The 24,609-nt window shown below is 40.6% G+C and overlaps 3 protein-coding genes across 4 annotated transcripts in view; 2 read left to right on the top strand and 1 right to left on the bottom strand.

Moving 5' to 3' along the window:
• Positions 1 to 10,085, top strand: part of ZNF451 (zinc finger protein 451) — an 85,756-nt gene extending 75,671 nt beyond the window's left edge. Inside the window, exon 15 of the mRNA XM_045572680.1 lies at positions 9,979 to 10,085. Within this exon, the coding sequence (XP_045428636.1) occupies positions 9,979 to 9,992 (14 nt within the window). The 3' untranslated portion in view covers positions 9,993 to 10,085. The remainder of the gene's footprint in view (positions 1 to 9,978) is intronic.
• On the top strand, positions 915 to 18,940 carry BAG2 (BAG cochaperone 2). The gene is made up of 3 exons (XM_036413857.2): positions 915 to 1,139; positions 9,979 to 10,088; positions 12,964 to 18,940. Exons 1-3 carry the CDS (start codon positions 1,027 to 1,029, stop codon positions 13,374 to 13,376), a joined length of 636 nt encoding a protein of 211 aa, XP_036269750.1. The 5' UTR covers positions 915 to 1,026; the 3' UTR covers positions 13,377 to 18,940.
• RAB23 (RAB23, member RAS oncogene family) overlaps positions 17,222 to 24,609 on the bottom strand; it is a 21,772-nt gene continuing 14,384 nt past the window's right edge. For both annotated transcript variants that reach the window (XM_036413856.2, XM_045572682.1), the window contains exons 5-7: positions 23,258 to 23,340; positions 22,353 to 22,445; positions 17,222 to 20,670 (exon numbers count right to left, since the gene is read on the bottom strand). In XM_036413856.2, coding sequence (XP_036269749.1) covers positions 20,531 to 20,670; positions 22,353 to 22,445; positions 23,258 to 23,340 — 316 coding nt within the window. In that variant the 3' untranslated portion in view covers positions 17,222 to 20,530. The remainder of the gene's footprint in view (positions 20,671 to 22,352; positions 22,446 to 23,257; positions 23,341 to 24,609) is intronic.

The following is a 24,609-nucleotide window of genomic DNA, read 5'->3' as shown; positions in this document are numbered from 1 at the left end:
AACCAAGGTACATGCCCTTGACCTGAATCAAACCTGGGACCTTTCAGTCCTCAGGCCAATGCTCTATCCTAGGGGTGTCGAACTCAATCAGAGAAGGGGCCAAAATCTAAAATCCAGCCTAAATCGCGGGCCGAATGGTTTACTGAACAGTCATAAACTGTCATTGTGATGGAAACGCAGCGGAGAGCAGTGATGACAGCGCGGTGCGGGCCACATTGCAAGGCCTGGCGGGACGGATTTGGCCCGCGGGCCTTGTGTTTGACACATGTGCTCTATCCACTGAGCCAAACCAGTTTTAGCTAGAATAATTTTTAATAGGGGGAAAAAAAGCTCATTAAAAACCTCTTCTTTAGAAAGGGTTTGAAATGAAGTCAATTCACCTTGCGAAAGTTGGGTCTATTTTTATTTTTTCCCTATTCCTCTTTCCCTTTCAGTCTCAGGACAGTGGTAACCGGGCAGGCAGGCCAGTCCTGGCTGCCTGGGAGCTGTGGTTAAGTGCCGTCTCTTCCCCAAGGGGACCTTTTCTCCTTGCATCCGTGGACTTGAGCGTTTTTTGTTCTTTGCTGTGAGTTGTGGGGGCTGGGAGAAACTGAGCGAAGCCATCTCTGAGCGATATCCTTAGGTCCTTTCGCGGGTGGGCGATTGGAACTTCGGGCTGCAGGGAGGGTTGGGCCGGGGGCTGCAGGGTCCGCAGAGCAGGAGGGGTCGCGGCGGGGCCTCCCCTCAGCGTCTGCCCCTCCCGGGGGTGGCCTGGCCGCCCGGCCTCGTCCCTCAGGCCCCCGGAGGCCCGCCCCAGCCGGCGCCGAGCCCCCGGCGGGCGGCGCGCCTGCCCTTGTTTGGCCACGCGGCGGCGGCGGCGGCGGCGTTGGCGGCGGCGCTCCCCCCGCCCCCCCGCCCCCCGCGGCGTCAGGGGAGGCGGGGCCCGGGGACCGCACCGCCGCAGCCGCCTGCTCGCCACTCGCCGCCGCCGCCGGAGAGGCCGGTGACCTCCTGGCCGCCCGCCCGCCCGCCCGCCGCTGAGCTCCGATGGCTCAGGCCAAGATCAACGCCAAGGCCAACGAGGGCCGCTTCTGCCGCTCCTCCTCCATGGCCGACCGCTCCAGCCGCCTGCTGGAGAGCCTGGACCAGCTGGAGCTCAGGTGCCGCGGGCGCGGGGCGGGGGCGCGGCCGCAGCCCGGGCCGGCACGTGGTGCAGGTGTGCTGGGGAGGCGAGGGGTCCCCACTCCGGGTCCGAGAGGGAGCGCCCCGCCATCCCGCCCCGCCGGCCGCCACGTGCGCCCGCGGAGGGAGCGGAGGAGCCAGGGTCCGTGGGGTGACGTCATTGGCGGCCAGGGCCGGTGGGACGCCGGACCCCGAACTTCTGGAACCTTCTGATCGCCGGTGTGCGGTCTTCCAACGTAGTCAGGACCGGTTAGGCATTTTTAGGAGACGCGGCAGATGAGCGGTCCTTGGTGGGGATGGTCGGTTTCTTTGCTTCCAAACACATGAGAGAAAAAAATATATATATATTAAGAAGCTGGGAGCTCCCCCGGAGCAGGGACTGGCCCGGAGGAGACGACTGAGGGGCAGCCCGGTGCTGGTGGGATTGAGGCTGCAGCGCCCAGTTTCCCCGCAGTCCGGTCCTCAGTCCCTCCGCACTTCTCATTTATTGTGCGCCTTCTCCCAGCGAAGGCGCCGCGCTGACACCTTCTTCAAAGTGCCAGCCGCTGGCCCGAAAGGATAAAAGTGTTTGCCTCTGAGCTGATGGGCGATGTTATTCACTGATCATTGTAGGGGTGGGCTGGCGTACAATTCCTAAGTAAGCCATAGCACATTTTTTGGAATGTTTACTTCCTCTAACGGTGTGTGGAACCCTCCCTGTGCTTCCCGGCCGCGGGCACTGTGCGCGGGGGGAGCTCGGTGGAAGTCCCGTTGAGGCACCACAGCCTCCTGGAGCTGCCCCGAGGTTTCCCAGAGTTTTTTCCCCCGGGTTCCGGGCGGATGGAGCAGTGTGTGAGCCAACCGTGTGGAGAAGCATTCCGTGGGGTCTGTGTCTCCCCGAGCTCATTCACCAAGGCAGGAGGAGGGATCCGTGTCCCAGGTCAGTGCGTTCATAGCCACAGTTTGTCTCGGCGTGACTGCCCCCAGAAAGGAGGCAGGCAGAACAGGAGGAATCCTCCGCCCGCCGTGACTTCATGGATGGCAACAGTCAGAGAAACCAGGGCCAAAACCACTGTCTGAATTCTGCTGCGAATGAGAAAAAGAGAACAGGAGAAGAGGAATGCTTCTGCATCGCTTTCGACACGAACATTTTTACATCAACCCCCAGGGTGGAGCAAACCTACAGATCAGTGGCCTCAGCCACTTAATGTTTTTCTGGAAAATACTTTTTTTATGTAGCAGCATGACAAGGAACAAGAAACACACATCTCCCCAGGTCTTTTTTTTTAAATTGATTTCAGACAGGGAGAGAAAGAGAAACATCAATGATGAGAGAGAGTCACTGATCGGCTGCCTCCTGCACACCCCACATTGGGATGGAGACCACAACCCGGGCATGTGTCCTGACTGGGAATGGAACCTCCACCTCCTGGTTCATAGGTCGACGCTCAACCACTGAGCCACACCAGCCGGGTTCCCAGGTCTTTAGAACTCTGAGGGTGTGTTCTCAACCATTTTGGGGGTTTCTCTTTCCTACTCAGAAAGGACTTTTCCTTAAAGTAATGAGGTCATTGCCCCGCCTTCAAGCTGAATTATTGTCCTCAAACTTGAATTAATGCCTCATGTGCGGTACGTAGGTACAAAAAAGGCCGGTTCTCAGTTGGATGCAGCATTGACCTGTCTGTACACTGCTAGGTGGTGGGTTTGATTCCCAGTCAGGGCACATGCCCAGGTTGGAGGTTCTACCCCCGGTCTGGGCGTTCAGGGACAGCTAACTCATCTGATATTTCTCTCTTACTTTGCTGTTTCGCTCTCTCCCTTCCTCTGTTTTAGTGTTAATACTTTTTTTAAGTCAAGTACTCATCTCTAAAAGAAAGCCTCTGGATTTGAGTTTATTATATTTTAATGTTGATTAATATAACATGAATTCCGATTACTGTATACAAGTGATTAAACTATAACTTTTTTAAAGAAATATTCCAAAGGATATGCTTTGTTTGTTTTTTAATTGATTTTGAGACAGAGAGAGAGGCATTGGTCAGTTGCCTCTAGTGTGTGCGCCCAGACCAGGGATTAAACCTGAAACTTTGGCATTGCCCTCACAGGTAATCGAACCTGAAACCGTTTGGTGTATGGGCTAAACTATAACTTTTTAAATTAACCCTTGAAAATATTTATTCATATGTGTTGAATTGTTCATTGTAAGCTTAGACTTTTATAAGCTTTGTTTCTTTAAAAAATAAGTAATATTAACATTAATGGTAACGAAGTTTTTTAGAAAATGAGTAAAAATAGAGAAAAATGCAAATGCATGGACAAAGTCACAGTACTACACTGTTAAAAACTAGAAGAATTATGTCTACAAGGTGAATTTTTAAAAGAAGACATGATATTCACTTGTAATTCGTTTCTAACATTTTACCAGGACACTAGCTAGTCTTTTCCAACTTCTTCTAAGAAGGTGATTCCTTTATCTCCTGGTTTCATTACCTATTTTTTTTTTTTAATTTTATTTTATTTAAAGTATTACTAATAAGTCCATATATCTCCTTTCATTACCTATTTTAAATGGTGTATGGTTTTTGCATTCATCAATGGCTCAGAACACCTTAAGTTATCGTAATTATAAATAATACATGCTAATATTTATTCATTTAATGAGCACTGACTATATGCCTCTCTGGAAGGTATTACCTCCATTCTCCAGTTGGGAAATTGAGACTTAAGAAGTTCAGTCTTGTCCTAGGTCACATAGCTAGAACCCAGGAAGACTAGCTATAGAGCTTAATACTTCATTACTAGTTTTCTTAAATATGTCGTATTTTAAAATGTGGGAATAGTGTAAGGATGAATATATGATTTTACTAAAAGAAGTGAAAATTCCATCAAAACATAATTAAATTAGTGTTTAATTCAGTAAATATTGAACACCCGCTCTGTGCCAGGTGTTGTGTGGCTCTTAGTCGTCTCTGGATGGTGGTAAAGATGGGCCAGGGGCTGTGGAGAATGGCACAGGGCCTGAGGACAGGGTGGGAGATTGGCTGTTCACACATTTCCCCAAACTGATCGTACTGTGGCTCCTTCTCCCTCTTATCAGCCTTTTGCAGTGGCTTCCATGGAGGGTTGGGTGAATGACGGGTGATATGGATCATTTGTTTGCCGGAAAGTTTCTAGTTGCTTAAAAGTTTCTTAGGGTGTGGCAGTGTCCAAGGAATCATCAAACAAGACAGCACCATAGTTAATGTACAACAGCCTATAATTTACAGGAGCACTTCATAAACATTGAGATTTGACGCTTAAAAACCCCTTGGCTAGGAAGGCAGATGTTATCTCTCCTGGGAATGAGGGAACGGAATCCAGAGGGACTGACAGCAGAGTGAGGAGCTGCTGCTCACAGTAGCTTCTCACATTGAGCACCAGTCCCTCTCTTACACCAAAGTGTCTCAGTAGTGAATGTAATTTAATATTTTGGTTATGATCAGGAAAAGCCTTCAAAATTTTAGATTGCCTAAAATATGAGTGATCATTGTAGTATTCTTTTGATACAAGAGTATTGAATAAGAGACACATGATTTTTTTTTATTTTTTTATTGTTTAAAGTATTACATATGTCTCCCCCCCCCCCCCCGCATTGATTTCTTCGAAGAGACACATGATTTTAAGAATTTAGAAATTCTTTCAAATAAATCTATGATAGGAGCGCTTGCCATTTTCACTCCTCTTTATGAAAACACAAATTCTTGTTACTCGTAAGCCCGAGTTCACAATGTTCACCAGCCCTCATCCTGGGCCCATTGCACATAGCTACTCATGTCTACACTTTTTTAGTTGATGTTGTCAGTCACTGTGAAAACTTGTTTACCTGCTTTACTTGATTCAGTCACATCCACCATCGCATTATCCCTGTTTCATAGATGAGGAAAACTGAAGCGAGGAGAGTTTCAGTAACTGCTCAAGGTTCGGACAGCTGGACTGGAACACCCTTGCCATGCCCACTGTGTCCTGTATTAGCTGACGGGAGCAGCCAGTGAGGTGAAATTGCTGTCTCCCAGCTTTGTGTGTGATACCAGGCTGCAGAGACCTGTGGGGTGTCAGAGACAAGAGGACTAACTGAGGAGGAGTGCCCTTCAGTTCTGTCCTTGGGTGAATATGCTGACCGCAATTTATTTTGGTAAAAGCCTGCTTAGTTGTGATCTCATGCAGAGAGTTTTCCAGAAGCACAGCCCAGGCCGGCCTTGGTGTGAGGATGGGTTCTTTCCCAATTTGGACTTGTAGCTGCTTCCACGATCTGTTAATAAAAACAGAACTGCCCTCTCTGCCAAGAAGAGTGCTGTCAAATGATGTGTTAAAAAAAACAGCCGTGAAGGATAATGTGAGATAGTCCAACAGTTGTCTACCCAGAGTTCCAGAAGAAAATAGTGGAATGGAGGACAGGGAGTATTCAAAGATACAATGGCTTACAATTTTCTAGAACTCTAATGGAAAGGTAGATTATAAGAGTTGTATTTAAGGTACCAGTAGCTGATAAACAGTACAAATATTACTTAAACAAGCTAAGTGGAGATCTGGGTAAAGCTTTTTAAAAGAAAAAATTAAAAATCCAACGAAGTCCATACATTAGAAAGATGTGCAGTAGTGCATAGGGAGGCACTGACCAACACCTCCTCAATGGGGGCTGGGGGGAATGGGGGGAAGTTAAGGAAACAGTTCCTGTGCAAAGGATTGGGTTTTGAAAAAATGTCACCAATGGACAAGGGTCAAGGATAAAGAATGTTGCAGAAGAGGGAATAGCAAATGAAAGGTCAAGGGTGCCAAAAACAAACAAAACTTTGGTTCTGAAGAGTGACATTTTACCTTTGCTATGATATGAAAAAGCAAATGTGAAAATATATGTAAGAAGTTCTGTAAAAGGTGAAATCTGTTTTTCACAGGAAAAATGCCCTGGTCATTTCTAGTCTTGTGTGTGTGTGTGGGGGGGGGGGGGGGGGAAAACCCCATGAAAGTTGCATCTAATTTCCTTTAATGACAAAATACTTCTTCATATGACAGGTTATGTTTTTCTAGAGTGTCTCCTTTTAAACCATTTCTTGTTAATAATACCGTGAACTTACTGTTGTAACTTGCTGTTGTAAATGAAATGTCCTTTTTTAGGAAAACTTTCAATTCTTTATCATCTCCCATTTGAGTGCAAACACGAGTGTTAAAAATTTAATCTCTTCTTTAGCATCTTCACATTTACCAGTCACATGGTTCATTTAAATACTGGAGTCGTGGTTTGTGTTTTTAGCACAAATATTTCCTATCAGTGCCAACTCAAGCTCTTTCAGATGTACTGGGCCCTAGGCTACCTGAGAGTTTGCAAATGTAAAATGTGTAAGTACATCCTGAATGGTGCTAGAAGGCCTGGTACTGCATTATTCCTATTTCTTAGATTATTAAATTTCATTGTTTCCCAGGCCATATCAGGTAGTAAGATTCTTACCAGCTCTTTGCTTTTACTGGTTTTTATAAATGCAAAGTCCAACATATATTTAGTATCTTGATGAGTAAAGGGACCCGGTGACACTTTTCTGCTTGTGAGTGCTATTTTGGGGTGTAACAGGTGGGTGACTGTGGGGAAAAGGCATATGTGTGGTGGGGGTGAGGAGGGGGGAATCCTTATATGGAATGTACACGAGCTAAAACATTGGTGAGGTTGTTCCTTCTGGACCCACTTAAAACAGCAGTCAGGATTAGATATGTAGTAATCTTGGGTTTCTGAGACCATCTGGATACTGGGGATAGATCCGTCACTGTTTATTTTGGAAAAGTTGGCAAATTATGTAATTGCAGGGTAATATATAGCAAGAAAGTGCCCTGGAAACAATGCACTCTAAATATACAGGATTCCTTTTTCTTGCTCTCATGATTCCACATGACTGGGTGTGTTCATGTGTATGTGTAGTGATAAGTATGCGGGTGTGTATTCTTGGGGAAAGTAGTACTTCTGTAGTCTGCTCATGGCTCTGTGCCAAAAGCCTGCAGAGGCATTCCCTTTAAATTTGGGAAAAGGCAAAGATGCTCTCTCTTACGACTGCTTACAGTACCAGAGGACTGTAGTCAGTATTATATAAAGAAAAATAGGAGCTAATAGCTCTGGCGGAGTAGCTCAGTTGGTTAGATTACCATCCTGATATGCCGAGGTTGTGGGTTCCATTCTCAGCCAGTGAGTGTGTGAGTTCATGGATAGGTGGAACATCAGATCAGTGTTTCTCTCTCCCTCTCTAAAATAAAAAAGAAAAAGAAAAATAGCTAATAGCATTGAAAAGGAAGAGATAGCCGAAACCAGTTTGGCTCAGTGGATAGAGTGTCGGCCTGCGGACTGAAAGGTCCCAGGTTCGATTTCGGTCAAGGGCATGTACCTGGGTTGTGGGCACATCCCCAGTAGGGGTTGTGGGCACATCCCCAGTAGGGGGTGTGCAGGAGGCAGCTGGTCGATGTTTCTCTCTCATCGATGTTTCTAGCTCTCTGTCCCTCTCCCTTTCTTTTTGTAAAAAAAAAATCAATAAAATATATTTTTTTAAAAAGAAAAGGAAGAGATAAAAACTATCATTTCTTTTGATCATCAATCTAGAACAAGCATGCCAAACTTGCAGCCCACCAGCCACAAGTTTGACATGCTTGATCTAGATCTAGAAGAACCAACAAAATCAAAAGATAAACCATTAAAATTAAGTATAAGTCATGATTGCCAATTAAAAGATGAAACTAGAAAAACAGCATTTCTCTAACCAGAAATAGCCAGCTAGAAGATATCATCAAAAATATGTTATTCACAGTAGCAACAATATCCACAGACTATCTAGAACACTGAAGAGTCCACAAGACTACCATTAAGAATACTTCATTACAAGACGAAATCACCACCTACAGTGTGCAGTTCTGGGTAGTGGTTCCTGACATAAAAAAGAAAAGAAAAGAATAATAAAGAATACTTCAAAATTCTAATAAAGCATTAGAAGAGGATCTGAATAGAGATGTATCATGTTTTAGCATGGAATGACAACATAGTATTAGATGTCAAATTTACTCCAGTTGTTTTAAAAACCCAATCCACTTACTCTGGAATTTACATGGAGGAATAAAAGTCTAAGTAGATAAGTTTTCTTTGCAAATATTAAGGCATATTATAAAACTGGTGCTATTTTTTAAAATTTTTAATGGATTTTTAAACAGAGAGGGAGGAAAGAGAAAGATGAGATGAGAGCAAAACATCCATTGGCTGTCTCCTCCTGCACGCCCCCTACTGGGGATTGAGCTGCAGCACAGGCATGTTCCCTGACCAAGAACCAATTGAGCCACACTGGCCAGGGCAGGTGCTGTTTTTTAAAGTGGGTATTTGTGTAAAAACAGCCAAATGGGATAGAGATTTCAGATGTAGATCATCTACAAGTCACTAGGGGAAAGATAGATTTTTGGTGGATCATGTTGGAGAAAATGTTCCACTAATGGGAGAAAAATAAAACAATATCCTTACCTAACTACATACAAAGATGGGTTTTACATGGGTTAATATGTAAATAGGAGCCCCGGCCAGTGGCTCGGTTGGAGCATCATCTGATTCACCAAAAGAAGGTGTGGGCTCCATTCCCGGTTGGGGCGCATATGGAAGGCAGCTGCTCAATGTCTGTCTCTCCCTCGCCTTTTTCTTCTCCCCTCCTTCGCTCCTTCCTTCCGTAGCTCTTTCCCTCCCTCTCTCCTCTTTCTCTTTCCCTCTCTGTCCCTCCTCCTTCCTTCTCTTCCTCTCTCCTCTTTTCTTCCATCTCTAAAAATCAATAAACTTCTCAAGTGAGGATTTTAAAATAAAAGATATATTATAAATAGGAAAAAAATAAAATGATAAAGTTAATAGAAGGAAATGTAGGCCAACATCATATGACCTAGGGATGGGGAAGACCCTGAAATAAAATTTCAAAAGCATAAATAATAAGGCAAAACAAAGCCAGAAAAAGATGAACTTGATCATTTCAAAATAAGGATCTCTGTTCAGTGAAGGGTATCCCAGCGTTCATATATGATAGGATGGGAGAAGATGGTTGCATTGTCTGTAACCAACAAGGGATTCATATCCTGAGTATGCAAACCAACAAGAGGACAACAATCCCTGTTTAAAGAAGAAAACAGAAGGCTATGAGTAAGCTAACACGGATACAAAGAGATGTCTAAAATTATTAATGAAATAAATGCAAATTAAAAATTGAGATATCACTATACTTACTGTCAATAAATAGTTAGAAAATTGGAAAATGCTGAGTACTGATAGGGTTGTGGGGATATAGGGACACCTGTGCTTTGCTGAGCAGTCCTCATACTGCATCAAATGAAGGCGCACACACCATGTGTCTCAGCAGTTCTGCCCTCACCCAGGTCCTGAAGGGGCATGCATTCATTGAAGTGTTACTTGTGCTGATGAATAGCTGAGGAACAAGGAGAGGGTCTCCACTGGGAGAGGTAAAGCCAGGTGGATATACATGTGGAGAATTGGGCAACAATGAGAAGCTACTGATTAGATGGTTCTTAATAAAATAATGCTGAGAGTGAGATATCAATTGAAAACATGAATACACAAATACATATTTTTGCAAGAACAAACAGATAACCACTAAATAGAACAGGGAGGAAAATGGGAGTGGGGTAAGTGGGTTTAAAAAGAATATAAAAATGAAAAGATTAAAAAATAAAAAGGAATAAAGACTTCTTGAAAAGTGTTCCTAATGATCTTTTAACTTGAATTGAATGACAGAAGGGTGAGGACCACTGATCGTCTGTGTAGTAACTGCTCTGTTTCCCTGTTTATAGGGTGGAAGCTTTAAGAGAAGCTGCAACTGCCATTGAGCAAGAGAGAGAAATCCTCCTGGAAATGATCCACAGTATCCAGAACAGCCAGGACATGAGGCAGATCAGCGATGGTGAGAGCGGATTCCATAGGCGGGGCTCGTCTTTTACAGCCCTCCACTGGGGCTGTGAAAGGCATGGGTCAGTTTTTGGTTGACTTGAGCACACCCGATTTCAGCATTTCATGTGAGCAGCAGGCAGCAGCTGCAGCTGTCGGTTTATTACAAGAGATCATTCTCCCACTGTACTCTCCAGCCCAGGCCAAGACTGGAAGTAATGGAAAAAGGCCTCCAGCTCCTTTGGCAGAAAAGCTGGCTCCAAGCAAGAAGGCCAAGTATAGAACTTCAGTTCTATTGAAGTCACTGAAATGTAGATTTAAAGTCTGAGAGAGCCTGGCCGGGGTGGCTCAGTGATTTTAATGTTGACTTATGAACCAGGAGGTCACAGTTCGATTCCTGATCAGGGCATAGGGTTTCGGGCTTGCTCCTCAGTATGGGGCTTGCTAGGAGGCAGCTAATCAATGATTCTCTCTCATCATTGATGTTTCTCTCTCTCCTTCCTTTTTATTGATTTCAATAAAAACATATTTTTAAAAGCATAGGGGAAAGGAAGAAAATGCAAGAAAATAAATTACAAGCCAAATAAAACCCTATTAATGTAAAAATGTGCCATCATATGAAAAGCATGACTGCCCCTGGAGGAACAGGTCAGCTGTGATTGGTGTTCACTGGTGATGGCCTTCCGAATGTGGCGCTTCTTCACAGAACAAGCCAGTGGGCCAGGCAGCTGGTGCAGTTCGTGAGTGAGCAGTCTACCTCCAGAGTCCACAGTGGGGTCAGATCTAGTTTGTCTCTTCACCATCCTGGCCAAAGATCAATGAGTTAGGAATTACAGAACTTCCCTCCAAAGATCAATTAATTAGGGGATTGCTGACTGTTGACAGAGTCCCTTTCCCCATCATTGCCTGTGGGTGCTGGCCAAGACATAGACCAGTGGCCATCTTACATTTGTCTTGAGGGGGTGAAGTTGAGGCCTAATTTTCAGCCAGTTTTTCTCCACTTTCATGGCTTTTTTCTCAGCCCAAATTGGGGCATTATATTCTGATAAACGTGCAGAATATGCCATCGCAAAATATGCCGCTTTGGCACAAGGATATTTTGAGCTGATTATTTTTGAGAAACTGCAGACACAGGAGAAGCTCTGGATACAGAGAAGTTACCCTTTTGTAGGAGAAGTTTACATTTTTTTTTAAATATATTTTATTGATTTTGTACAGAGAGGAAGAGAGAGAGATAGAGAATTAGAAACATCGATGAGAGAGAATCATCGATCAGCTGCCTCTTGCACACCCCCTACTGGGGATGTGCCCGCAACCAAGGTACATGCCCCCGACCGGAATCGAACCCAGGACCCTTCAGTCCCCAAGCCGACGCTCTATCCACTGAGCCAAACCGGTTTCGGCGAAGTTTACATTTTTAAAGCAACTTTCCACATGTAAAGGTGTCTCCCTCTCTGTGTCAGGGCGGGGACTGTGAATCACAAAGACTTTTATCAATGGAGAAGGTGCCCACTGTAATTAAATCTTACTCTTCCAGTGCTTTTCCTGGCCACTTCCCATAACTGGCTTCCTTCCCTCGCCAACACCTTTGTCTTCAGCTGAAGGTGGTGTTTAAGGTGGAGGCTTAGTCATCTCGGAGTTATTCAGTTTTCATGTACTATATGTGACTTATACATGTTAATAAACATTTGTGTTTTTGTCCTTGTTAATCTTTCTTTTATTCTCAGGCAAGAACTCAGATAGAGAGACAAATTATTTTTCCAACCCTACATGCACATCCTTTGGCGAGATACAGGACGTCTGCTCTCTGCAGCCTTAACCAGCACAAAACCTGGTTATGCTCACTGTTCACGCTGTGCTAAGACCTGATCTCCATCCCAGCTACAAATGCATACCTGCTCAGACTTGGCAAACATGACCGCTTTAGAAGTCATCTGGTATTCCATGTATACAGGAAAGTTATTTCAGGGAAAAGTATTTTTTTTTTTTAAGTGATTTCAGAAGAGGAGAGAGGGAGAGAAAGAGAAGAAACATTAATGAGGGAGAATCACCGATCGTTTGCCTCCTGCATGCCCCACCCTGGGGATCAAAGTACAACCTAGGCATATATCCTGACCGGGAATCAAAACTGTGACCTGCAGATTCATAGATCGATGCTAACCACTGAGCATCGCTGGCTGTACCAGGGAAAGGTATTCTTCAACCTCTCTCTCTAAACCAATGTACTTCATCATCAGTTAATCTTATATGCTATAGTTTTAAGATTAACCCTCAGGAAATTCATAGCAGAGGTGATCACAGAAAATAGATTTAGCCACAAATAAATGTGTTAGTGTTCTTGTCATTGTTAGGGTAGGAAGAAAATTTTCTTTAGCTTTTTAGATCCTTTCGGCTGGTATAATAATTAAATCAACATGAGACAGATTGACAATGGAAAAGTAACTTCATTACATTCGTTCATATGGGAACCTCACATACATGAGAGTCAGAGACACCCCCCATACATGAGAGGTGCAGAGATAGAAAGGTAAAGTGAGGTATACTCGACACTGAGCTAAGGTAAGAGACAGGGCGTCTGGGGCTGCAGAGGGGAGAGGGAGATTTGCAGGACAACAAAAGAGATGTTCATTTAAGAGAAGTTTGCCCTGCCATATGGATAGGTCATAAAAATTATCTCCAGCAAGAATTCTTACTGTGAGCAAACCCCCTAATTTAAATTCTTTAAGGGAGAGGTAAGAGTTTCTCATGAACCCTCAGCGTCTCAATCGCCTTCAGCTCAAAATAATCCATATGCCAATGTAGCCCATCGCGGAGAAGCCTGTTCTGAACCCCTTCAACTGAGATGAGTTTATGACTCACAGCGATTGGTATTTCAAACTTTTTCTGTTTAGGAGAAAGAGAAGAATTAAATCTGACCGCAAACCGTCTGATGGGACGAACCCTCACTGTGGAAGTTTCCGTGGAAACCATTAGAAACCCCCAGCAGCAGGAATCCCTGAAGCACGCCACCAGGATTATCGATGAAGTGGTCAGTAAGTTTCTGAATGATTTGGGAAATGCCAAGAGTCACTTGATGTCGCTGTACGGTGCGTGTTCGTCTGAGGTGCCGCCTGGGCCAATTGATCAGAAGTTTCAATCCATAGTCATTGGCTGTGCCCTTGAGGATCAGAAGAAAATTAAGAGACGCTTGGAGACTCTGCTTAGAAATATTGAAAGCTCCGACAAGGCCATCAAGCTGCTAGAGCATTCTAAAGGACCGGGCTCCGTAGCTCTGCAGCAGAATGCCGACAGCAGATTCAATTAGTTTCCAAACCGGAGAGCAACGCTGTGCAAAGGATGACATGCTATCTTAAGTGATAACTACTTCTTTGTTAGGCATAACCACTCATTTGATAAAGATGAAAATATTCCGGTGTCAATCAGTTTTATGAATAACAATTAAAAGTAGAAATATTTTAATTATCTTCCTGTAAGTTTTTAGATTGAATTGTCTTCTAGGAACTAGCACCCAACATAAATATATATGTATTTTTTACTGTTCTGCGGATCAATGCTTCGTATGTGGGGGAAGTACGTGCTCAGCTATGGGTAAAAATCACTGTTCTTACAGTGGCTTTGTCTGGTGTGGAGACACAGGGGCATGTGTGGCATTTGGTTGACTAGAAAGCTTTATCAACAGCACATGCACATTTCCTGTTAGCCATGCAGTGTGATTACAGGGATAAAAGGAATCACACAGTAAGAACCTTTCCCTGCATTCTCTCATTCAGTAGTGTTTTTAGATATGCATGTCAAATTATTTTGAACTTAAAGATTTACACATCTCATAATAGGAATACATTTCTTGATATTCATGAAAATATGGCAAATGAGAAAATTCACATCTGATTTTACCACTGTGAACAATTATATATTTACTTCATCTTTTCCACATGGATCATTTCTCTAAAATGTTAATTACTATGTAAATACAATGTTGTAACTTGCTTTTAAAAATAATTAAATGCTGCTATAAAGTCCACTTAAATTGTCAGCTTAAAAACCGACTTACCCAGTCCCCTTACTAGACACTTGTTTACAGTTTGTTGCCATTACTACATAGAGCTTTTCCATTCTTCTTGTTTTTTCTTTTGTTTTTATCAATTTTTAGCAGTGAGTGAAAGGTTATATACAATTCATGGCCTGACATAATTCCAGTTGTTTTTCTTTGTCTAAGAGTTATCAATTTATACTGTCTTCAATAATTAAAATGTAGCTATTTCACTGAGCTTTCCAGCATTAAGCATTTTTCTAACATTAGATATGAAACATCTTTAGTTTGCATTTTTTTTACTAACAAAGTTGACTAGTATATTATTTTTATCTGTAACAAATGAAGCAACTATAGAAAACTTTTATTTATTACTAGTGTTATTGACATACAAAGCCCTCAACTTTCCCAAATGCTAATGCAAAACATATATTTCAAACTCGATTTTTATTGGAGCATAAGTATTCTTTCACACTGGGAAAAAAGTTAAGATCCAGATATTTATGTCAGTGTATGTGTGTGTGTGTGTATATGTGTATATATATATATATATATATATATCAATTAAAACAATTCTGAGCTTTGTTTTCTGGACAAAAATGCCCAATTAGTCTCTCCATAAAAAGCAATTACAATTTAAGGATATTCATGGCTGTGTTGATTGCCAGCCCCAAGTCCTCATTTAAATCTTTCCATTTCATGGGGAACATTCATTCTCACTGATAATGGTGGCAGACTCTTGATTTGCTAGCAGATTCTAATTTGCTGTTATAGGTTCACTGTCAGATAAAGATTTTCTTTTTGTGCCATCTGTTTATCAGCTTTTTGAAAATTAAGAAACAGACGATCAAGTTTTCCTCAAGTTCTCAAGGACTGTCAGCATCTGTACATCCCATCTATTTGGGGAAATAAGTACTCCCCCTTTCCACTGACTCCTCGTCAACCCGGGACTGGACCACAAACTGCCAGCGCAGTTTCTATCTCATTCTTTACAATGAAGTTTATTGGAGGGTATTCCTTGTCACAGACTCAGAGCTGTGATCTGCTGTCTCCAAGCTGTGTCCGTCCCTGGTCCGCTGGCCTCCAGCCTGAGCCATGTTCAAAGGGCAATGACCTCAGTGGATTCTTATTTATTTTTAAGAATGGAAGTGTGACTTATTTTCAAATGATGAAACTCCGAAGTGTCACAACTCTACCTTTATTTAAACTGTCTTCTTTTATGTAGGTAGTAGATTTGGACTGTAAGGGAATTCCTACTATGTTTTGTCTATGTCGATATATTCCCTAACGGCTGTAATTGGGATCGGCTGTAATTTCTAGAATGTAATGTACAATTTCAGGGCAGCCCTTTGCTATCCCTCATGAGCACTGCTTCCCAGTGGTGTTCCCAAGCCCACCCTAGCTCCTAGGTGTGAGCCCGCAGGACCTGCAGAGGAGCTGACAAGGGCTGTCAGTGCTGCCCAGGTAGAAATCTGGCAGGTAGAGAATTGACCCTCCTGATATTTTAATGTAGGGATCCCTGACATTGACAAAAATCCCTGGATGTGAACTGTTGGCCTCCAGCTCTGTTCCCCTCCCAGAACCAGTATTGCATCCCCCATGGTTTGCTGCTGTTGACTAATGAGTTTGCCGACCATGCTCTAGGCCAGCGGTCGTCAACTGGTGGTCCGCAGACCACTGGCGGTCCATAAGGTTGGCGACCGCTGCTCTAGGTACCTGTATTCTGTATGGTGGGTCCTCCTTTTAATTTAATGAAACATTAGCCAATGAGACTTTCTGCAGAGGGACAGAGTGCAGGCAGGCAGGGCCTTTAGTCTAGTACCCTGACTCAGAACTCACCCTAACCAAGGGATCAACCCTGTTTGATATTTTAAAACTGGAAAGCATGAAAGAATTTAGCAACCATTGAAAGAAGCAGAGTAAAGATCTGGCTCACCAAATTATATGCAATAATTTTTAACTAGGAAATATCCGTGCATCTGTCCCTTTCACATGGCTGTGATAAACACTCATATTTTTGGAGTGCATCCACATGATAATGGTATTTTTGAAAGATGGATTTTACAATTATTCAAAAACAATAATGGAAAGTCAGAGCTGAATAGGCAAGACAAGGACAGCAGTGAGCTTGAACTTTTTGCCTGTCTAACTCATACAACAAGCAAGCCAAATGAAATGCACCTTCCTCTTAGGGACACAACCACATTCTTAAGTTTTCAACATGAAACTAAGGGTAGACAGCTTGAATTGGACCACACACATCTTTCAATTACCCACCTCAAACCACTAAATAGTGTAGCAAATATGCCTCTTTTGCATGTAGTGGGCATTCAGATCACTTTGGCAGTCACATGTTTGGTGAGAAGCCAATTTCAGTATCTAGTCCAACGTTAATATGCCATATTCCAGGGTGACCAGAACAGGTTAAATTAGGCACAGATTCTGCAGGAAATTTGACAAAGGAATCAGAAAAGCCTGAAAAACCTGGGCTTGGACTTAGGATTCGGATCCAGGGAATATTATGTCCCAAATGTAACCGTCAGATCTTAGGTCTGAAGACAATACTAGACCTGAGACGACAACGCAGAGGCCATAAGCTTTGCTGCTGGGAGACCTGGCACAGGCCTCCCACCCTCTCTTACTGCAGAGGGCCCCAGGCACATCCCTGTCCTCCCCAGCTGTAAAGTGGGGTGAGAATGCGCCTGTTAGGAACTTCAGGAGATACAGCATGCAAGGTACCTAGCATAGTAGCTAACAGAAAGCACTTGTTATATAAATTAGAACTATATTTTGTACCACAGAACAAAGTAAATATATTTTTTGGCTTGGGGGAGGGGCTGGTGAGAGATGCTCAAAGCACAGGAAAATAACTTTAAACAGACTGATACTAATAGAAATAGAAAAAAAAACTTAAGTTTCAAAGGAAAAATTGCTTTGAAACTAAGTTTCAAAAAACCACAGTGCTACTCAATTGCATTAAATATCTACTATCAATAAAATGAGTATGCTAAATATTGGCAGAGTATTTGAAATATGAAATATTCTTAAGTTGTTTTGCTTTTTAAAGAAGTCATACCTTTTATATTTGGTTCCACACTGGTGATACATATCACACAAAATTCAAGCGTTGAAATGCATTTATTTCTTTAATTATTGGAATTAATCTTTCATGAAATTTTTATTAAGTAGTATATTTTAAATTAAGCTCATACGCATAATTGCAACCCAATAGCAATACAAACAAGTGATTTTTCATTCAGATTTACAAATTTAGTAGTAACAAAATATAGAAGGGGTTGAGATTTCCTTTTAATCCAAAGTTTTTATTTTTAAGACCATCTACGAGCATCTAACTATAGATATTTAGGAGAAGAAAAGGTATACGAATAAAAGTTATTATAGCAAATCCATCCAGTTACCTGGGAATTAGGTAACTGGGTATTTTAGAGTCCACCGTGGTTTTAAATGGTTTCTGTTAGCAAACAAATTCACTAGTAAGATAAGCTTACATGTTTTAGGTTGAAAACTTAAAGCATGAGAACAGTACACATGATATTGGTGATCGTAACTAATAGTTAAAACTGAATAAATAAATAAAAAAACTGAATAAATCTACCTGTTCATTAGATTGTGCAGTGTGGGAACTTTTTATAGTTCACTTTGTCTTCAGAGAAACAGATTATTTAGTAATGGGAGCACTTCAGCAAATTACCAGTTAACTATTTCAGAGGTTTTGAAAGGATGCTCTCAATATTTTACATTAAAATAGTTCACTATAAGTTGGGACATTAGGTCCTGAAGCCAACTACTCCTTCTGAGATCTTCAGAATGGACTCCAATCCCTGAGTCACAGGCTCAGTGGGTGCAATGATGAGCGTTTTTTCTGCACTGAGTTGCCAACTTCTGAAACAAGCATCTAACTCCACAGGGAGAAAAGGTGTTCACTCTCTTTTTGCAGTGTCACTTGTACTTTATTTTTAAAAAGTATATGTGGGTTATCAACTTTGGGCAGGTGAAAAGAAAACCTTTAGCCTGGTTTTATTTAACTATATTGCCTTATCTGTGCTATTCTGTGTGCTACTTAATTCAATAGGCAACTGAAGGAGGGAAAGGAAACCTCAGGAACTTTAAAATGTGGCAGTTGCTACAGAGCTATATGTCTGAATGCTAAAAATTAGCCATTATGTAAAAATTACATTAGAGCACAAATGTACAACCTCCTAGAGGCTTACACAAGTTTTCTTTAGCAACCATGGTTCGTTAGAAACTAAGAGTAAAGTTATTTAAAAGAATTAAAGGTCTTCGGGGGGGGGGGGGGGGATTAATGTTAATTTAAGTTTTAGAATTAATTAAATTGAGAACTTATAATGATTATGGTTAAATTTAGAATACAGAAGTGCAAATTAAAAACTCAAATGTGCAACAAAGATTTCTCTTCGGTTCTTGAAAAAAAGAAAGACAAAACTAAGTACATAAAATTATATTACAAATATCAGGGGAACTGCAACCATCAGAGATTACACTTTTTTATATGGAACAGTAACAACACATTTAATTAACATGAAATACAACTACAACATATTACATAATGTGATTTTTCTGTACTAAAAACCGTAAGACTATTTGATGCAAAATATATTTTGTGCAAAAATTAGAGACTATATTTCAAGAGAGCAGAAAAGAAAAGGTGAATCACTAGCAGGTATCCATTGATAGGAGCTGATTTTTTCCCAACACCTATCCCACTGCCAGCAAGGGGAGTGATGACAACTGGTGACATAAAAATAAACATATTACTTTGAAATACGTAATGTCAGATTATTTCAGTATTCCGAAAAGCGAACATCCACACTTGACCACTTAATGACATGCCTCAGAAAATTCTATTAGGTTCTCAACATTAATCTACATGGAGGATGAGGGTGGCAAAGATGGAAGACTTAAGGGGAAAAAAAAGGAAACGAGAAATATATAGAAACATTATGCATTTACAAATAATGAAAAAGAACTTGATCGCACATTTTTCAAGAAGTTATTTGTACACATTTTGAAATCCTATAAAAACAAGGTATATTGCAAACGGTTAAAAAACAAAACCATTGATAATTAGTTTTAACAGAGTTCATGCAATTATCTTAGCTGGAAAACTACTGTCCCAAGTCACAAGTTTATGTTCTGCCACATGACTACATATTGAAATCCTTTCTTAAAAGAAATTATATTTGTTCCTGAAAGAGGTCTTGAGAAAGTGCTGTACAAATCAAAGGTTATAGAAATTTTTAAGCGATAATCTTAAAATACCATACAAAAAGGTGTAAACAAAAAGATGCTTTACAGTTGCAAGGCATTATAAAATCCATAGTGTGGATTACGACAAAAGATCACTTCTTGTGCATTTTTAAAAACTGTTAGCATAATCCTAAAAGTTCAAGATTGCGTTTTTAGTCAGCAGCAAAGGCGCTTGGAAGCACCAGTGTGCTTCCGGCCTAAGGAGTAGCCGCAGACGTGCTGTGTCTGCTCCAGGACTTGGCCAGCACAAGCTCGCCACACTAAGAGGGACACGTGAAAAAGTTTTGCAACAAGTCTCACCTGAGAGATGACCTAGCACTAAAACATTTAAACTCTTTTATCTACCCCGTCAGAGAGGAAAACTGCTTTTAAAAGATATTATAAACAATATAAATTCTGATAGTAAAGCATTGTAAAAATTAGAGATGATATTTTTTGGCACAAAACACTTTTTAAATCTCAGCTCTTTTGCAAAATATATGTCTGAAATTTCTTACTTGAAAATAAAAACTTTTAACATATACACAAGGTGTAAATGATTCTATGAATGAATGAGTTAGATTCTGTTTCATTAAACAGTGCACATACCTTCAATTTACTTCAATACCAAGTACCTGCATGCATACCTCCATACCCGAAATGGTACAGATATTGCATAGTAACATTGCCCAAGTACACACTAATGCAGTCTCACCAAATTTAGGGTTTATCTTTCGTTATTATTTTTTTAAGTACTTGGGTTCAATACTATTTCTCAGAAAAGGTTGATGACTAATTTCAGAAAAAGAATGCTATCTTTTCTTAACCCATAACATTACAATCCGTACCATATATTTAGGCATTTCATTTATATTTTCCAGCATTTAAAATTCAGCAAAACCTGTTTTTGACATTTCTTATACCATTCTTTCCAAAACAGGAGAAGCTTCGTCTAATGTAAAAGAAATTAAAATGAGTCCACAGGGCAGTAATTTTTCCTCCAAAGATTTCACTCCATTCTGAAAAGCACTGAAGATCAACATTTAAGTCTGTCAACTTTCAGAACCATTAGGTGCAAAATCTGCTAAAACCTTGTAACATACCATGTGAGCTGGATGTAGTTCTCACTGAATTGCACAATTTTTTTTCCTGCCTACATTTTAGGGTATGCTACAGCTGCTAAAAGGATTTCTGCTCTTCTTGGTCCTCTGTTTGTTGGGTCTAAGATTGATGACATCTCCACCATTAAGGGTACTTGAACTCTGACCCGAGTGACTTCCACCAGATGTGTTGAAGACACCTGTATTAAATTGAAGGAGGACACAGAGGTTGACACTGACATGTCTCACTGCAGCCAGCTTCTTAGTGAATCAGTAATATTTTCAACGTTAAGCCTTTTCATTTTATTTATTTTTATAGAAATACATATGGTTCAAATTTCAAAGGGTACAAAAGGGTTCACAATGAAGGCTCCCTCCCACCACCCCAGTTTTATTCTCCTTAAGGCAAGCATGTTTTATCAATTTTCCTATGTATCCTTCCAAAGATATTTTATGCATATGCAGGCAAAAATACACATATATATTCTTTTTTCCTCCCAATGTTACTCAAATGGTGACATATTCTACACATTATTCTGCACCTTTTCACTATTTTTGAAATATGGAATCAGAGAATAATTACAATAATTTCACTTACTAACGTTATATTAGATAACTTCTTTAATACCTGATTTATAGTTAACAGTATTTGTGATATTTTATGTTGATCAAAACATTACATATGTAAAAGCTGGTAGTAATATAAGATTTTCCTATCGAGGCTAAACTAACAAAGTGGTCTACAGATAATTAAAGTCATGAGTTGATAAAAAAAAGATAATTTTTTTTTTAAAGTTTATTATAGTTTCTGTTTTGAACTGGGCTGGTCTTTCTGAACTATTTATCATCCTTGAAACACAGAACTACTGGCCAGAGACACTATCAACAACACAAAGGTGACTGCAACAATTCCTGCCCACAAGACGTTTACAATCTTTAAAAAAGAAGTTTACAATCTAATAGGTGAGTTAGTATCCACAGAACAGTGCTATGTATAAGACATTATATGTTAAGAGCCATAAAAGAGACACAAGATCCCATAAATGGTTCAAAGGCAGGACAAGTGACATCTAATTTATTAGGAAGGAGAAATTATAGGAAGCAGGTGGAACTGGACACCTGGCAATGTTCTGGACTTAGATCTCTGTTCACTTCAAGGAAAAGCATGAAGCTAACTACATAGCTGATTGAGGTTTCTAGATAGTCTATAAAGAATAAGTAGTTCTTTAACAGCCGTAGCTGGTTTGGCTCAGTGGATAGAGCGTCGGCCTGCAGACTGAAGGGTCCTGGGTTTGATTCCGGTCATGAACACGTACCTTGGTTGTAGGCTCCTGGCTCTGTCTGGGGGCATGTTGGAGGCAACCAATTGATGTGTCTCTCTCACACTGGTGTTTCTGTCTCTCCCTTCCCTTCCACTCTAAAAGTCAATGGATAAAATATCTTCAGGTGAGGATTAAAAAAACAAACAGTTCTTTGACAGACAGGAAAGGGAGGTTATTTTTGATAGAAGAATCAAAACAAGCAAAAGTGAAAAGACAGCCCTGGGCATGTTCAAGAAAGAGCAAGACTTCTGGTGGAACTGGTAAAAGGGGTACATGGTACATACATAAAAGTGGGGCATGAAGTCTCACAGGAAGGATGGACAAAACTGTCTTTAAATATTTGGATGAAGCGAGCTTATATTTAATGTGTTACATAATGCGAATCAATATACCTTTAATAAGAGACCTGATACTACTAAATTTAATAATCATTGATCTAGCACATTTTAATTACATTCTTAAACAACTGAGCACACTGTATGAAAAAATAGTAAATAAAAATAATTAATGGGAAATAAATTTACCAGGTAAACATGAGTCTAAAATGTCCGAGTACTTACCAATTTTGTTACTACTTGAATGCCTTACTTCTGGATCCTCAGCTACTTGTTGTTTGAGTTTTTGAAGATACTTTTCAGCCAAATATTTAAAAACTAGAATAAAAATGAACAAAAAGCCTACCAAGTTAGTATAGTATAACTTACGCAGATAAAATATGTTTTTGTACATACTATACTATAATATTTACATGTACTAAACCAATTTAAAATTAAATTAGAAATATACTCAACTTGTAAATTTATTTCAGCAATACCCATGTACAATGAATGACAATACTAATAAACAGATAGTGGCATTTTATTAGTAAAGAAATAAAATAGTATTTGTAATCATTGGCTCTTTAGTTTCCAGTACTTGTAGAGTAGTGATTAATATTCAGCAACACTAAATGATTTAGTCTTAAAAAAATGTCTCATTTCTTTAGGTGATAAAAATAACTACCCAGAAAGACACCTACGCAACAATCCAGTTGCTGTCTAATACAGTAAGTAGCAATTCTGGAATGAGAAAAATAATCCTCTTTCTCTAATATTACTTTCTTAAATTATGAAATATTAAGGCTATTGTAACTACCTAATAGAATAGCCACTATTGTGGAGCTCTAAAACAATTCAGTAATTTTAAGAGGTGTGCATACATGAATATACACTCACACATACAGTTATATTTTTTAAGATAAAAAAACAAAACACCCAGCAGCGTTTTGTTGTAGAGTACCAAGTATTCCAAAACATCAGTGAATAATTAAAAACTAACTCAAAGCAGCAGCATGCTTTAATTTTTTTTCTTAATGATAGGTGACAAGAAAATTCTATTCTCATCATAAATGTTTTCTAAACAACACAAAAGAAAACTAAGAAGAGTAAAACAGATTTCCTGTTAAGTTTTTAAAACGGCAGTTTACCTTCATTCACATTTAGGTCTTCTTTCACCGATGTTCTGTAGAACCTTAGCTTTAGCTTTTTTGCCAGTGCTTCAGCTTCCTCGCTATATCAAAAGGGGAGAAAGTGCTTATAAAGATACTTTCTGAGAGCTTGTTTAAAAAAAAAAATCACTTTTATTACATTTATTGATAAGCTTGGGGGAGGGGCGTTGTCAGATGTTCCACACCAGTTAAAGCTGTGTTCTCAGCTTGAACAGGGTTTTATGTTTTCACTACTCCTGGGGGATAAACACCAACCATGATACTGTAACTGTAAACACACACTTTTCCATAAAGTCACTAAGCTCTGGCCTTAAAATAGCAAAATATCGCTTTTCTTTATATAATACTTTAATTTTCTCTTCTGTTTTTAAAAACATTCGAATATAATTATACTCTGAAAATCACACAGTGCAACATTTATTTTACTCTGACTGGCTATGAAATTACTTTGCTGCCAAAGTCAACAGTAGAGTAAAGCTGTCTCTACAAGAGTGGACTCCTAACTTTAGTTTTCTTATGACTCCTGATGGTGGACTCCTGGTTTTATTAAGACTACAGTAGTTAAGCTCTAAAATGGTTCCCAGTGATTCCATCCCATCCCCCCATCCTCCTGGTCTTCATAACCTTGTGTAGTCTCCTCCTACACTGTCATCTATGACAGTGGTCGGCAAACTGTGGCTTGCGAGCCACATGCGGCTCTTTGGTCCCTTGAGTGTGGCTCTTCCACAAAATACCATGTGCAGGTGCACATGTTCAGGGCGAATTAAACTTCACGGCCCGTGTGCAGAATCCGGTTTTTGGTTCTCAAAAGAAATTTCAATCGTACTGTTGATATTTGGCTCTGTTGACTAATGAGTTTGCCGACCACTGGTCTATGGGATCAATAACATACAGAAGTGTAGTATGTGACTTCTGAAGTGAGGTCTTAAGAGGCTTCTGCTTTCCTCTCTCGTGGCTTGCCGGCTGTAGGAAGCCAGCTGCTTTATTGTCAAGCAGCCCTAGAGAGAGAGATCCACATGGCAAGGAGCTAAGCCCCCTGCCAATGGCCAGCTGCGTGAACCTTCCTGGAAACAGACCCTCCAGCCCGTCAAAGCCTTTGTGTGACTATAGGCCTCACCAATATCTTGCCTCAACCTCATGGAAAACTCTGAACCAGAACAGCCCTCAAACTATCCAAATTCCTGACCTACAGAAACTGAAATAATAAATGGTAGTTGCTGTAGCCACTAAGTTAGACTAACCTGTTTTATAGCAACAGATAACTTAAATAAGAACACATAAGCAAAACTTTAATAATACAGTAAGCAAATACTTATAGAAGAAAATTAGCT

This window comes from Pipistrellus kuhlii, unplaced genomic scaffold (assembly GCF_014108245.1).
Source record: "Pipistrellus kuhlii isolate mPipKuh1 unplaced genomic scaffold, mPipKuh1.p scaffold_m20_p_5, whole genome shotgun sequence".
NCBI classification, from domain to species: Eukaryota; Metazoa; Chordata; class Mammalia; order Chiroptera; family Vespertilionidae; genus Pipistrellus; species Pipistrellus kuhlii.
Note: the sequence above shows the minus strand (reverse complement) of the source record. Positions and strands in the feature narration are given on the sequence as shown.